This window comes from Channa argus, chromosome 18 (genome assembly GCF_033026475.1).
Source record: "Channa argus isolate prfri chromosome 18, Channa argus male v1.0, whole genome shotgun sequence".
Classification (NCBI taxonomy): Eukaryota; Metazoa; Chordata; class Actinopteri; order Anabantiformes; family Channidae; genus Channa; species Channa argus.
The window spans coordinates 17963236-17978205 of record NC_090214.1 but is presented as its reverse complement, the minus strand read 5'-3'; the positions used below and the strand labels follow the sequence as shown (position 1 = coordinate 17978205).

At 38.6% G+C, this 14970-nt stretch overlaps 1 protein-coding gene across 7 annotated transcripts in view; it reads left to right on the top strand.

Annotated features, from left to right (window-relative positions):
* Positions 1-14970, top strand: part of cacna1bb (calcium channel, voltage-dependent, N type, alpha 1B subunit, b) — a 140982-nt gene that overhangs the window by 53960 nt on the left and 72052 nt on the right. For all 7 annotated transcript variants that reach the window (XM_067485211.1, XM_067485210.1, XM_067485208.1 and 4 more), the window contains one exon: positions 4271-4458. In XM_067485211.1, the coding sequence (XP_067341312.1) occupies positions 4271-4458 (188 nt within the window). The remainder of the gene's footprint in view (positions 1-4270; positions 4459-14970) is intronic.

Here is a 14970-nt window from a genome sequence, read left to right as displayed (position 1 = left end):
GTACATACATGATTCATACATTTATATAGTACACAGGCTTATGAGGAGCAGAGTCACATTGCTGGCAATACCTGTGTACAGTAAAATGTTTGACATTTGTCAATTTTCATAATGGGATTTTGATTGATTCTATTTTCACAGCCTTGAGCTTTTGATGGATGGCCACTGCTGTAACTTAATAGACATTTGTATGCACCCGGCCTTCTAATCAAACGCTAACTCAGATGGTGTTAATGAGGTTGCACTTCACCATCTTTTTCCTGCATGAGAGGTATTGTTGTAACGGTGATGTAAAGTAACATAAGGGCAAAGCTTAGTGAACTGTAAAGTAAATGATTTTGTCTTAGAAATCGTACGTGTACTATACATGAATTTAAGTTTGTGAAAATCCAAAAAGGAGGGTGGAAAACAACAACAATAAGCCTCCTCTTTTGTGTGTGTTAGGAAAAAAAAAAACATTTCCAGTAAACAGCCAGGCAACTATCACAGTGTTACCGTTATACCAGCAGCATTATAGTAATTGTAGAAAAACAGACTGCTTGGCTGAAATCACCTATTGTTCTGTAATAAAAATTATGAGAGGGCTTCATTTCCCCACTGATGGTGTCAAATAGAGTGTGAAGCTGTGCCTTGAGGGTTATTAGCTGGGCCAGCTGTAAAATATGTGTGTTTGTCTGTCAGTCTTTGTGTGTGGATGTCAACTCAGTCAGGGTGCTTGTAGTGGTGTGAGAGATCGCGGCAGCCTGCTAATGTACAGTATGTGTCTTACTGAGTTATTTTAGTCACAGAGACATGCAGGGTTTGATTTAGCAGAGTAACATTGGTAACAACTTTCAACAGCGCTGCTATAGTGTCTGTATGCATTTGTGCAAATGACTACGTGAGTCATAACCAAGTGAAGCTTTATAAAGCCATAGGGACCACGTGTATCATATGGTATATTCCGTTTGCCTGTGCCTCTAGGTGGGGACAGCCTTGTCCAAGGATTTTGTCCTTTGCATGGTGGAACAGAGTTTCTTTTTCTTACTTCTTCTTCTTTAATTCTGCATGCTGACAGTTTGCTTTTAGCTAAATAATCAACTAAATGAAACCAAATAACTTAATAATTACAATGAGCCAAACAGATTGGAATGATTGAACTGAATAATTTCCCTTTTGGCAATAATTAAATTAAAAAACAAACTTCTCAAAGTCTTCCAGACATTTACATTAACAGATTTAAATGAAAATAACTTTCTCTTTGTCAACACCCAATTTGCTTGTCCACTACTACCAAATCTATCCTGTTGTGTCTGGGAGTGAAGTGAAAATTGACAGGGGGGCCATAAGGTTACAGTCATACACTTTTGTTTTTGTCCTTATGGTTTTGATGTTGAAAATATTTAGAATGCGAGAAAATACAATTTACAGCACTGTCTTTATCAGGTCCAGATTTTACTTTGAAAATATATTCTCAGTTTCAGCAATGACTATATCCAGAATGTTAGAGCTACATCTAACAACAGATGTCTATCCAGGAAGCCTGAATTTGTCTACACTCAATTATTCGACCTGCATTAAAGCACAATACTGTCACATTTCCTGAGATATTCAGCCTCCAGCTGTCTAAACCTTATAAAGGCCTCAGTTGACTGTAAAGGATACTAGGATCAAGTAATTCATAACGCAATAGTCCATAGATTAAAGAGTAGGTTGAAAACAACACGTCAAAACACTACTTTTTTCAACAGCTTTCGGCTTGCCCCTTCAGTGGGTCCCCACAGCAGAACGTGTTCCACTTGTTGATTTGGCACGTGTTTTTTTACGCCGGCTTCCCTTTCTGCTGCAACCCTCCCATTTTATCGGGGCTGGGGACCCGCACCGTGGTCGCCCTCGGTGACTGGGTGGGGCCACACCTGGTGGGGTAGGATTTGACCCCGCTGCCTTCTGCATCCCAGCACTATGCTGTACCACTGAGCCACCAGGCCCCCTTCAAAACAATATAGTTTTCAATATTTTTTATTACTTTTAACTCCTTTTTACAGAAAATGTTCTACGCCTCATTCACTTTTTTATACACAGGCTACATAAACATACCTGCCTCAAATCAGCTGCACATGGCTTATTCAAAATTAAACAACAGGAGCACGTGGCTCATTTGCATTTAGACCATGTAACTCCCGAGGTTACTTTAGGGACAACTGAATGTACAGGACATTACTAATTATACAAACCCTAAGCCACACTCACTAAAAACATTTTTTAAAAATTTAAGCGAACATACCTGTGTTCTATGCTCATGAGGGTTGAGTAAACAATAGATTATTCCTATAAACGTGTTCATGTGCACATAAATATGACAGCTGGATGTTTACCTTGATAAACATAACATTGGGAAGACCCTTATTTTACCTAAATTAGGAGCCTTAATTTCAGTAAATTGGTGCACTAAACATTGAAAATATGGACTTGACATCTCAAGTCCATATTTTCCATATCATCTGTGGGCACTTTGAGTCTGGCTGACACAGCACCTGTCAGTGGAAAGGAAAGGACATGTTTCACTGGAGTGACACCAGAGGGATGTTGGCTGTGCAATCTGGCTCTGCATATCATCATTAAAACCTGGCACTGTTTGTGATCGAGGCACTATCCCTCATGAAATGCTGGGTGCCCAAGGCATCTGTTACACTCAGCACATTTGTTCTTTATTCTGATCCCAATCTGCTGACATGTGTGCCAACACATTCTTTAAACAAACTCGGGTCCCTCCATGTACATTGGGGCTGTCATTGTTCTACCACTTCACAATCCGTTAAAAACACATACTGCACATACTGTAGCTGGTAGGACATTTCTTTTCATTAAGATGAGCCGGAAACACATTGTTTTTTAACACTAAGGCATATCTTTTAACCCACTTTGCTTAACAGATAGTAAGAAAAAAAACATTCCTATCTTTTCTTTCTTGCACTTGCATCTCATGATATGTAAACACTCTTCTGTTAGGACTGTTTACTCCTTGACATAGATGTTTTCTTGCCTTGTACCTCATTTGTAAGTTGATTTGGATAAAAGTGTCTGCTAAATGACTAAATGTAAATGTAAATGTAAGAAGCAGAAGGAAACATGTCAACTTGATGTGCACATGTTGTGTGATGTTTCATATCTGTGAGAGTAACATCAGTATTAGCTTCCTTAGAGTGAGGGCTACAAATAAACAACGTGAGCTCTCGAATATCATGGTCTGACTCTGGTGTTTGAAGCCACTGTGGTCTACAGTGTGCTGGCAGCTAAAGATGCAGCTGTATGCTCCAGTGGTTTGAATGAAATATGTAAGATAAACTTTGAGTACAACCGAGATGTCAGTTTGATTCAGGCAGGATGAAAACAGCATAAATACCAGGACGTTCAGGTTGGATGCATTTTTATTTCATGCTTGCAATTTAACAAGCTGTGATCCAAGCCTTTACCCTCAAAATGAAAACTTTTCACTTGAATCATTTTCATTTTGACTTTTTTTTCCTGTTCTTCACTATTTTATTATCATTTCCCTGAGGGAATTTAATATGGTGTATCCTTAGTTTGCTGCATTGTGGCATAATTTTGTCTGTGAACTGTTTATCAGGGCTTGTATTTCAATACTGTCTAAGCAAACCATGTCCCCTGTCCGACGTGCACATTTCTGCATTTATTCTGCTTCTAGCCTAGAACCCACTAAGTTTTAAACTTTGGGAAATTACGATGATGATTGTTCAGTCACCTCTTTATAGTAATTTAGAATGCTGTCAATCTACTGAGCAACACTGAAAATGAATTTAGAAAACCTTTCAAATGTGTGCAAAGATTAATAGAAATTTAATTCAGAACACACACAAATTACAATGAAAAAGTCCGGGGGTCAGTCGTCTTTATTGGGTGGTATCATTTGAGGTGGTGGGGTGGCAAAAAGGCATGCTCCTCCCTTCAGAAGTGTTACAGGCATGACTGATGACTGAAGATTATGGGGCAAGTTGGTACAGCATGAGGAAGCTGGAGGAATTTGTAGGTGAAAAGATACAGTTCTGACACACATGACACACAACCCCTTTAGCATGTTGGAGCACTGGAATCACTGGAATTAAGTGGCATCAAGTATGAATACATGTCAATCATATTTTCAGTCACTCGTCCACTTGACATCTATCCCTCTCATCTGTCCAACAATTTTTTACAAGCAGAGACCAAACTTACATGACCTGTTAAATTATAATTATTCTTAAATTAATTTACTTATTTATCCATTGTTCAGGTGAGAGAGCAGCAGACTGGCCCTGTGGTCCGGAGCCCCCAGCCAGGATATGTCCCAATGGAACCCAGTGCAAAGAGTACTGGACTGGACCTAACTTTGGAATCACCAACTTTGACAACATCCTGTTTGCAGTACTTACTGTATTCCAGTGCATCACCATGGAGGGTTGGGTTGACATCCTCTACAGTGTGAGTATATATGCACTAAACCCTTTTGTTGATGTTTGCTGTTTGTAAAAGTCATGATCATATATCATATTATATCATATATTGTACTGCATACCCTTGTCTGGGATTTGCGCTCCGTCCTATTGATACTACAGTTGGGGATATAGAAATGTTCCAACCATGCTCACTACAAAACATGTTGGTAGATGGTGATGAAATTTACATCACGGAAATGAAAACATTGACACAAAGTATAAAACAAACTTTAGCTTGGTTTCTTTCTCTTGGTACTCACAAGTTCCCCATCAACCTTCAAACATTTTTTGATATGACTCTTTGAACATACTCTGTCTCTCTGGCCAAGGCACAATTTATGTTATGAAAATGCCATTATCTGTCTGGTTTCTTTGGGCCACTAAAATCACAATATTTAAAGGGCGACTGCACCAATTTTCAATTTGCTTTATGTGGCTTTGGTTAAGGGTGTAAATGGACATTAATGCTCATTATTAGGAGTTCAGATGATGTCATCTGGAGGAGCTCTGGAAAAGCAGGTTGACCCTGGTTACAAACTCCATAGTATGAGCAACACGATGACATAATCTTCACTAAAGGTTCCTCCAAGTGATGTCATCTGGAGGCATTTTTCAGCTAGAAGTAGAGAGATATTTTAATATAGAGAAATCAGAGGGAAGTTTAATGGCATTTATGTACATGTACTACCCAAAGTAGAACCATAAGAACCTATTTCAAAATCACTGAAGGCGTCCTTTAAAGAAAAACCAAAATCCCTAAAGGACGGAGGATGTCCAGCCAAGCAGAACTACTATTTAAGCTAATTGTCTGAGCCAATCCCACAAAGGCTTCTAAAGCTGAGCTTTTCTTTTTTTCAAACTAAACAGTACCTACAAAGTCAAGTGTAAGCCTTGCATATTGGTAGTGTCTGTGATAAGAGCAAATACAAAAAACGTTCCAGTTCTTACAGAGTCATGAAAGGATTGACTCCTTGTGGTGGCATCAATAAAGTAGAGCAGAGAAGAATGGACAAGTTTCATTGGATTCATCAATGCCCTCTAACAAATAATCTTAGACTACCCTTCCTATTTTAAAATTACAGTGTTGACAAATTTTATAAAACATGACTACCTCATTGTAGCGTAACTCGTGTAGTAATTATAAATATTAATATTAATATTAAATTATATAAAAATATTCAAACCCTCTCTGGTTAGGTGAACTATGAAGCCATCTGAGTAGCAATTGTCCAGAAAGTTCTTTATCTGGGACATTTTACAATGGCAATTCTGGACTCAGGAGGCGAAATTCTTATTATGACATGTTCAAAATTAAGCTTATTGTTTAATGCAAGAGTGTCAGACTTGTAGTTAATGTTGTTATGATGAGTTGGCTGATGTGAAATATGGTTAGTCCATACTGTTCAAACAATTACTTTTTTCTTGTACAGTTTTTAAACATGCAACTCTTTTTCATTTTCCCCTTACACTCCCTTACTCTATGTTCATCTCCTCCTATTATTTGCTAAACACCTGTCATCATCCTTTCCCTGCCTTCTTCCTCATTCCTTCTGCTTTATCGTTTCCACTCCCAGGAGAGAACAGCTAACTAGCATTACATTGTGAGCCACTTACAGTGCCATCTTCCCTCCTCCTCCTCCTCTTTTTCCCTGTTCCTCCTCATTTCACTCCAAACATCTCCTGTAGCTTTTTCTGGCTCATTATCCTAAGCGCTGCAGATCCACGCTGCTGTGATTTGAAAATGCCTTTCTCCTTGATAGTACTTTTTCGTTGTATTTTGGTCATTTTATTTTTATTTATTTATTTTTTTTTGCTCTTGCTCAGTCATTCCTTGTGATCACCCAGTTATTTTTATTCTACCCTTTTTTGTGTGCCTTCCTGTCCACCTCCACCACACTTTTCTCTTCATTCTGTTGAATTTTACCTTCTAGGTAACTATGTTATTCTCTTTCCTTGATCTTTAGCCTGATTCCCATTCATGAAAGGTATCTTGTTTAGTTTGGAGAGATTTCTTAAGGTCTATTCAAAGACATGCAAGTAGCCATATAAGAACAGGTTCTCTAATTTGTGCTTTCTATATCTATGTTTGCTGTTAGTGGTTATGCAGACCTGGCCATGGTTTAGCCATTGTCTGGTGCTTCAGCATAGTCTGCATGTTTGCTGCATCAATTTTATCTATGCTTGCTTAAAAAGTTTAACCTGGTTCATATGTCATTATGAGTAACACAATATTAATGCTCTATTCCTGTTCAAACACAGGCAGAATGGCAGTTATCCCAAAAGCTGATTACTGTAATGCATGTATGCCACATATCAATATTCTAGAATTTTGTATACAGTACTATGGTGCACTTTAGAACAGAAACAGGAGGAAGAGTGAAGTCTATATTATCATAAAACCAGAATAGCATCCTTGCAAGGGCTCTATTCTGTGGATTTTATACTTTACTGTAACCCAGCAATTATCTCTTATTTTAATGACTGTGCTACCTCTGTCCTCAGCTCTGACCGTCCTCTTTAATGGAGCAAAAGAAAAGCAGAGTGTCTTTTCCCATCCTGCTTTACTTCTTCTTTCTTCATTGCATCCTGAACGGTCATCTGACCCCCATACAGTACTTCTCTTATAACTTTACCTCCCCCGGGGAGGCCACATCCCAGCATCTTGTGGACTTCCAATAGCTGATGCTGCGGATTGCAATATTGCTTCCTGCCATGTTATTTTTTTAGAAAAATAAGTTGCATTCAGTAGCGCTGGCTATAATAGTAACAATATGTTATCACAGGTCCAGTTTGAAGGCTGATCAGACATAAAGTAACTTTAGTTTTTAGCTCCTAAAAATGTTCCTATATATTTGAATTTTATATTTGAAAATATATTTGAATTTACCAAATTTATAGAAAACTAATTTATGAGCATAATGCAAACTGGGTGCAAAGGCACAAAAGACACACAAAGGCCATCAGAAAGAGAGTAGCATATTGTGCACATCAATGAGACCACTGCTTTAGTATATTGAAAATAGGGTTGGGCAATATAGCCAATTAATTGGATTGGATATTTTTTTGGAAGGGGGAATAAGGCTTTAATTTCAAATGCTTTAATCATAATATTGAGATTACTGCTTCCTGTACTAACAGCAAACACTAGCTCTAGCACTTGTCTAGACTACGACAGTAATATACAGTAAGCCATAAGCATATCCTGGGAATGCCTGCAAGTATGTTGCAGCAGGTAAAGATAACAATATAATACAAAGAAAGTAGGAGTTATCTCTGAAAAGTGACGACAGGGATCTCACCTGGTTTCCCTCTGATTTTTCTTCACTAAGAAGAAACTTGACAGCAGGTGAGGTTGTGGCAGGAGTTCTTCTGTTGAGATGTTGTTGCACAGCTGCTCCTATTGTTATTCTTTATAGGTTTTACAATAAAAGGATAATACTCTTTCTTCTATTGATGGTTGCACATTTAGCCCTAGTTGCTGGGCACAGCTTTTTATTATTTAAATAGAATCTTTTTTTTTTTCTGAAGTCAATATAGGCAAATATAAATGTAGTAATCTCTCTGAAATCAGCAAGGAGGCTACTCTTTAAGATAAAGTCCTCTTCTCAGCCTGAAGAAGGCAGTGAGCCCAACCCATGTCCTGCCACACCTAGTGAGAGAGCCTGAGAGGGAGAAAATGTCACCAAACTGAGTGGAAGCTTGCTCTTGATGTTTTAATCACAACCAGAGCAGAGGAAAAAGGAAGGGAGTGCAAATGAAGAGCGATTTCAGCTTATGCTAATGATCATAATGTTGCCAGACGCTGCAGAGCTGTGCTTTTGACTTGAGCAAAATATCCTCCCATCAGTGTCGTCTTTAACAGCTAAACCACATGGTGGATGTTACTGATATGGAACTCTAGGAGGCTGGAGGCCAGATTAGGATGGAATACACATCCAAAGAGTTGAAACCCATGCAGAGAAAAATAATAAGAATTATCTTGCCAAATTATTTTGTCATTTGCTTGAATGTACTTCAAATTTCTACCATCCCCTAATTACACAAACATTTTCTTGTAATAATAACCAGAGTGAAACATGAATATTAATATGAAGACACATTATTGCAGGTGGGGGTTTGGTCTTTCGGTATATATATTTTTTATTTTGTTTGTTTTGTGCAGTTTTCTTTTTTGGGCATGTTATCACCTTCCAGCAGAGGAATGATCAAATATGACTTCTTTTTGTGAACAAAGGTTTAATTGAACCTGTCACAGAATAATTCATTATTATAATGAATTATTTATTTAGTAATTTAGCTTGTCCTGACTTCTTTTCACCCAATCATCACATTGTTGCTGTGGATACTGGAGCACATTAAATACATTTTACAGCAATTGAGTTTTCTGTTTAAAAGCAGTGAGAAAAATAGGTGAAGGGTAAGCACCATAGTCCTTCTGGACAAGTTAAATACAGCTCTGTATTAAGAAAAGGGAATACTATGTTTTGAGATGAATTCTTTTAAAGCTACTCACTCAGACCTGGAACACATCCTCAGGTTTTCACTCTTTTAAAATACATTTTTAAAAATAAACAAAAAACAATCAGTGTTACAATAAGGCTAAATTTCTTGTTTGTGCAGAGCACAAAGGCCCGTTGACTGGGTACTAGGCATGGTGAGGGTGAGTCAGATGAGTCAGACAAGTTATCAGCTATCAAAAGCCAATACACAAATTGTGTCAGAGAATTCTACAGCATATTATGCTATCTTACATGTACCACAAACGTTTTAGGATTGTTTAGGTGATCTACTCCACTGTATATAGTTTCTTATCGCAGTGTGGCCGTGACAGTAGACTACAAAAGTCAGTAAAACCTTATATTGATTCACACTGTGAGTGCTGCTTTCGCACTGTGAGCCAGTTAGGGGGGAAGTGACACTCTTGTAGAAGCAGCTGAATGTGGGGGTGGTTTCTCAGCGTTGGTAATGTGGCAATCTTCATTTCACTCCTCGTGATTTCATTACTTTTGCTCTGTTTCTCTCTCTAACGGCTGCCATCAAATTACAAGTGGCCCTAATTATCCTGCTGTGTCATGTTCTGACTTCACACTGAAAAAAAAAAGTAATTTAATATTTTATCTGCTTTATATTAAGTGTTGTATTCAAATTCAACCACATGTTTGTAAAGGCTGTAGTGTGTGTGTGTGTGTGTGTGAGAGAGAGAGAGAGAGATAGGTCAAAGGCATTTCTCATTTCATTAGGGTCGTGTGAGTCGCTGATGCAGGTGCACTTTGACCCTGTCAGGGTCATATATTTTGTTGTTCACGGTGTTTGTCAAATCTTTGTAAAAACAAATTAGCACAGACACAGTTACATGCTGTATGACCGTCTTATTATGGCTGTGTGTGCACATAGATGGATGTACAGTAGCTAACTGGAGAAACAGCTTTAAAGAGAAGATACTAAAGTTTACACATGTGCATGGTCCTGTTGCATCAGACTAGCCAACAAATACATAGCTTTGGTATTTTACCGCTTTATGAAGCAGTTATAGGTAATGTGTTAGCAAACAGTCATCCATTTACACACCAACAGAGCAATTACTGTACCTTTTATTTGAAACAGCGTATATTCCACCTGCTAAGTATTCCACTTTCTTCCCAGGCTACTTGCTAATTTGTGTGCCTACCATCTGGTCCTGGGTAGGTAGTGTACAGTGGGTTGTTTGCTGAAAACAGCTACCTGCTGTAATAATGGTAAACTACACCAAACATGTTTAGACCAATTTCAATCTCTTAGCTACTTTGTTAACCATTCAGTTTAAATTCCAGTGCAGGAATCTATGTTCACACATACATTAAGTCATTAATTATAAACAAATTTCATTTAGTGGAGCTTTTAATTTAATTTTATCTGTTTGGAAATGTACATTCCCTATAAATCTGATGCAAGATTGTAATATACGGTGCCATATTGCATTCTAGAAGTTTTTCTATCAGAAGGTGAAGTGTTTACCACTAAGGTAAAATAAAAAAAATGGCATGCACTTCCTGGATAATACATTTTCTTAAATCAAGGTTTAAGAAACTTTGTCATTCCAAAACTTATTCATGTCATTCCACAGTATGACCAAACATACAGTGGGAAACAGGATTGTCATCTTAGATACAAATTAAAGTGCAATGGGATGTAAACAGGGTCTCATATTCCACTAGCAATGTAAGCGCCTAAGATGCTACATTGATGCTACAGTCCTTGTGTCTGCTGTAGGTGATTACCATTATGGTGCATACAGTATATTCGGTGACGTAGTAATTAAACAGAGTTCTTTGGTCTATGTAAAGAAACACACTCCACAGCAGAGCTATCGTAGGGTCAGTGGGTGGTGTTAAGTAGAGCTTCTCTTGAAGTCAACCACAGCCTCCTTTCTTTTGCCAACACTGGGGTAGAGATTGTGATTCCTGCATCTGTTGGCAAGATGGTCCACCTCTCTAGTATGGTGCTTCTACGTTTTTGCTGATGAGCCCCACCACTGGTATGTTTGGTGATGAGGTTTGAAATTAATCTGGCAGTGCAGTTATGGGTTAGCAGGATGAGCAGTACTGAACAGAGCATCATTGTTATGAGTGACTGCTGCTCTTAACATTTACCACTCTGTGTTTTTAAAGCAGTACTGCAGTGATGTGGTGGCTCCCTCAGGAAACACTGGCTTCACAGACTTTCTGGGTCTATAAACAGGTGCCAGACATGGGGGCTAGGGAGGGCCTTGAATTGGTTTGCTTTACATTTGTGTAGATGTGGTCCGGTATATCTTTTCTTCTTGTTGGGAAATTCCTCATCTAAGTCATTAACAATAACTAAAACGACTAATAACTAAAACACTGAGAGATAATTCCATTTAACTACAAGAACTGTTTTGATATACACACCTTATCATTAAAGCAAATAACTAGTCAGCCAATCACATTGCGGCAACTCAATGTATGTAGACATGGTCAAGACATCTAGATCTCCTGAAATTCAAACTGAGCATCAGAACAGGGAAGAAAGGATTTAAGTGACTTTGAACTTGGCATTGTTGTTGGTGCCAGACAGGGGGGTCTGAGTACTTCAGAAGCTGCTGATCTACTGGGATTTTCACACACAACCATCTGTAGGATTTACATAGACTGATGTGAAAAAGAGAAAATATCCAAGGAGCTGCAGTTCTGAGAGCAAAAATGTCTTGTTGATGCCAGAGTTCAGAGAACACTGGCCAGACTGGTCTAAACTTATAGAAACCAGTACAGAGCTCAATAAAGAACATGCGTTACAAGTGAGGTATGCAGAAAGAGCATCTCTGAATGTACATGTTGGACCTTGAAGCAAACCGGCTACAGCAGCAGAAAACCACACCGAGTGTCACTCCTCTCAGCTAAGAACAGGAAAGTGAGCGTACAATTCCCAAAGTGGAGCTGTAGCTCAGTTGGTAAGGTGGTCGTTGTTTGATTCCCGGGCCCTCCTGGCTATGTGTCGAGGTGTCTTTGGGCAAGACAGTGAACTCCAAGTTGATCCCGGTGGGCCACCTGCACAGCAGTCACCACCATTGGTGTGCGAGTATGTGTGAATGGTTGAATGAAAAGCAACATTGTAAAGCGCTTTGGATATAAGAGCTATATAAGCGGCCATTTACCATTTACCACCAAAATTAGCCAATAGAAGATTAGAAAAAAGTTGTCTTGTCTCACAAGTCCCGATTTCTAGTGCAGCATTCAGATTGTGCATAAACATTTCATGTTTGAGCCCCTTTGAACAACATTTAAATGCCACAGCCTACTAGATTATTGTTGCTAACATGTTTGTTCTTCTATGACCACATTGTACCCATCTTCTGGCTACTTCCAGCAAGAAAACGTATCATATCACGAGGCCAAAATCATTGCAAAGTGTGTTTTAAACATGACAGTGATTTAACTGCACTCAAATGGCCTCTACAGTCATCAGATCTCAATCCAATGAAAGGGAGATTTGCTAAATAAACAAGCCAACACATTTGCACTAACTGCATTATGCTATCACGTCACTATGAACCAAAATTCCAAAGGAATGTTTCCAGCACCTTATTGAATCTCTGCCACGGAGTATCAAAGCAGTTCTGGTCGCAAAAGGGGGTCCAACCCAGTACTTACAAAAAAACATACCTTTTACATAAGAATGTGGCTGGTGTGTGTATTTTACCTCAATTGTCTTTCTGAAGACCTTTTGCTCCCTGTGCCACCAGAGCTGTTTGGACCAGTCACCACTGCTTGTTGCAAATCTTTCCGAAATGTAAGGAGCTCCAAAGTTGATTCAGAGAGCCTGTCATTACTCCACGGTTTCGTTACCATCAGAAAGAAATTCTGTGTTCGTGTATGGTGGCAGCACTGTAAGCTGAGAGTGGGAGTACACTGTCACACTGCAACTACTTGATGTATGACTCCAAATTGTATGAAAGCATTTTGCTTTTTCCTTGCTGATCATTCAGAGCAGTCAATGACCCATGGTAATAAAAAAAGTGGAGTAACAAGTGAACAAATATAAAAACATCAAGCTCAGTGTATAGATGTCCCAATATAATATGTAGGAGGGAACCTTTTTGTGATGTCACCATTTCACCTCTAGCATGGAGCATTTGTTTCTGTTCCCGTACACTGTTTTTTGGTAAAGCATGGGTTTTACCACAACATCTTACAATTGCTTATCAGATTCTAACAGTATACAGCATGGCCCTTTATAAAGGTTGCCACAAAATTGAATCAGGCATTTTAGGCTGCAACAAAGTCTAGGAAATCCTGGAGGGCAACTGACAGTTTTTAAAGAGAGACTTGGGTTTTTTAGTTTTTTTTTTGGTTTGTTTGTTTGTTTGTTTTTTGCTTTTAATCAAGCAAGCGGTGAAGAGGTCTATATATATTTTGAAGCCACCATACATGCAAGTAACACCACAGCCACTGTTAGGTTGCCTTTAACCATTTTCAGTGTTGTTGAATACACAGACCTTTTGCACATTATGGTAATACTGACATTTGAACAACATATGGGGTCATTAGAGGTACCTAGCTCGAGGCAACATGGTGCATTCACAATTTTGTGATGAACTAGATTAGTATAGCCAGTAGCCTTCATTGCCATATGCCCTGTATTTGCTCTCTGCGCATACAGTCTAGTTTAATCTCATTGCATGGCTGCATGCCAAGTGCACTTACGGGTGGGACAATCTAATAAGACCAATGTTATAAATGACACTATACCATACATTCTTAAAATTAGAACTGGCCCAACTTATAGGACCAAAGCAGGACATTTTATTCAGAATTGGTGGTTGGTATTTAAAAGAAATAGTAAAATATTGTAAAAAAACATACCTTTTAAAATAATCTGTACAACAGTAAGTGCACAGTAATATGATGATTATTACCTCTTAGGGGGTTCATGACCCCAACGTACATATACCACACTAGATAGATAACATAGACTATTATAAAATATATTTACGGGAACATATGCACAGCATTTTATGATAGTGACATTTCTTTACTCAGATACACAAACAGATACTTAGCTTTTGTTTATTTATTAAAGTGATTAAAATAAATAATGCTCTTTTGGCAGGAATAAGAAGTGTTTTGATAGTGTAAAAAGCTGCTGATCAAACAAAGTTTTATGGAAAAGGACAAAGTCAGATTGTGTGGGCTTGATTGTATTTAGCATGTGGAATCCCTGGAATCTGAGAAAACCAGCAGCTCTTGAGCTTTTAGAGACCTCGTTGTGTTTCAGAAGCTGAAAAAACATTTGTGCAAGCTCAGCTGTACTCAGCTCAGCTGCCTGGGCTGCCAGCTGAAGAATTAAGACCATGTCAACAGGAGAGAAAAGTCTTCTCCCCCTCACCAGCTGATGCTGAGACTGAAAGCTGACACAAGAGAGTGCAATTCTGCTTCATTTTCTCCTCCAAACCAGGTTGGCTGGGTTCCCCAGAGAAAGACGCATTAAGAAATGTGCTACTACTGCAAAAGGAAAGTGCTGAATGTTGTTAGATTCTAAACACAGAATGCTCAATTAGTAAATACATGCAGATCACGAAAGAAAATACAATTTTAACTTTTATAGAGTTGATATGACAAACCTTAACTAACAGTCAGTTGCTTTGCACCTGGCTGCTATGCGCCATGAAATAAATCCAGTATTTAGCTTACTAAAACCTGTTCATGGTTAAATAAACAAGAGGTGACATATTAATGAGCTTTACAGGTGATCTTGGACAGTCAAGTACATTTTTTCCCTCTGCTGCATAACTTCAGTCTGAGCTACAATAACTGTATCCCGGCCTCCGTGCTGTACCTATTGCACAGACATGAGTGGAACTAACTCTGGTAATGAGGGGCCATTAACATGTTTGACTAACATTTATACTAAGAAAAACTAACAACACATGGAGCAAGTAAGAGAGACATGGTGAAATACATGGAGATCGAGCAATGAGATGAGACAGTGACGAGATGCTGGA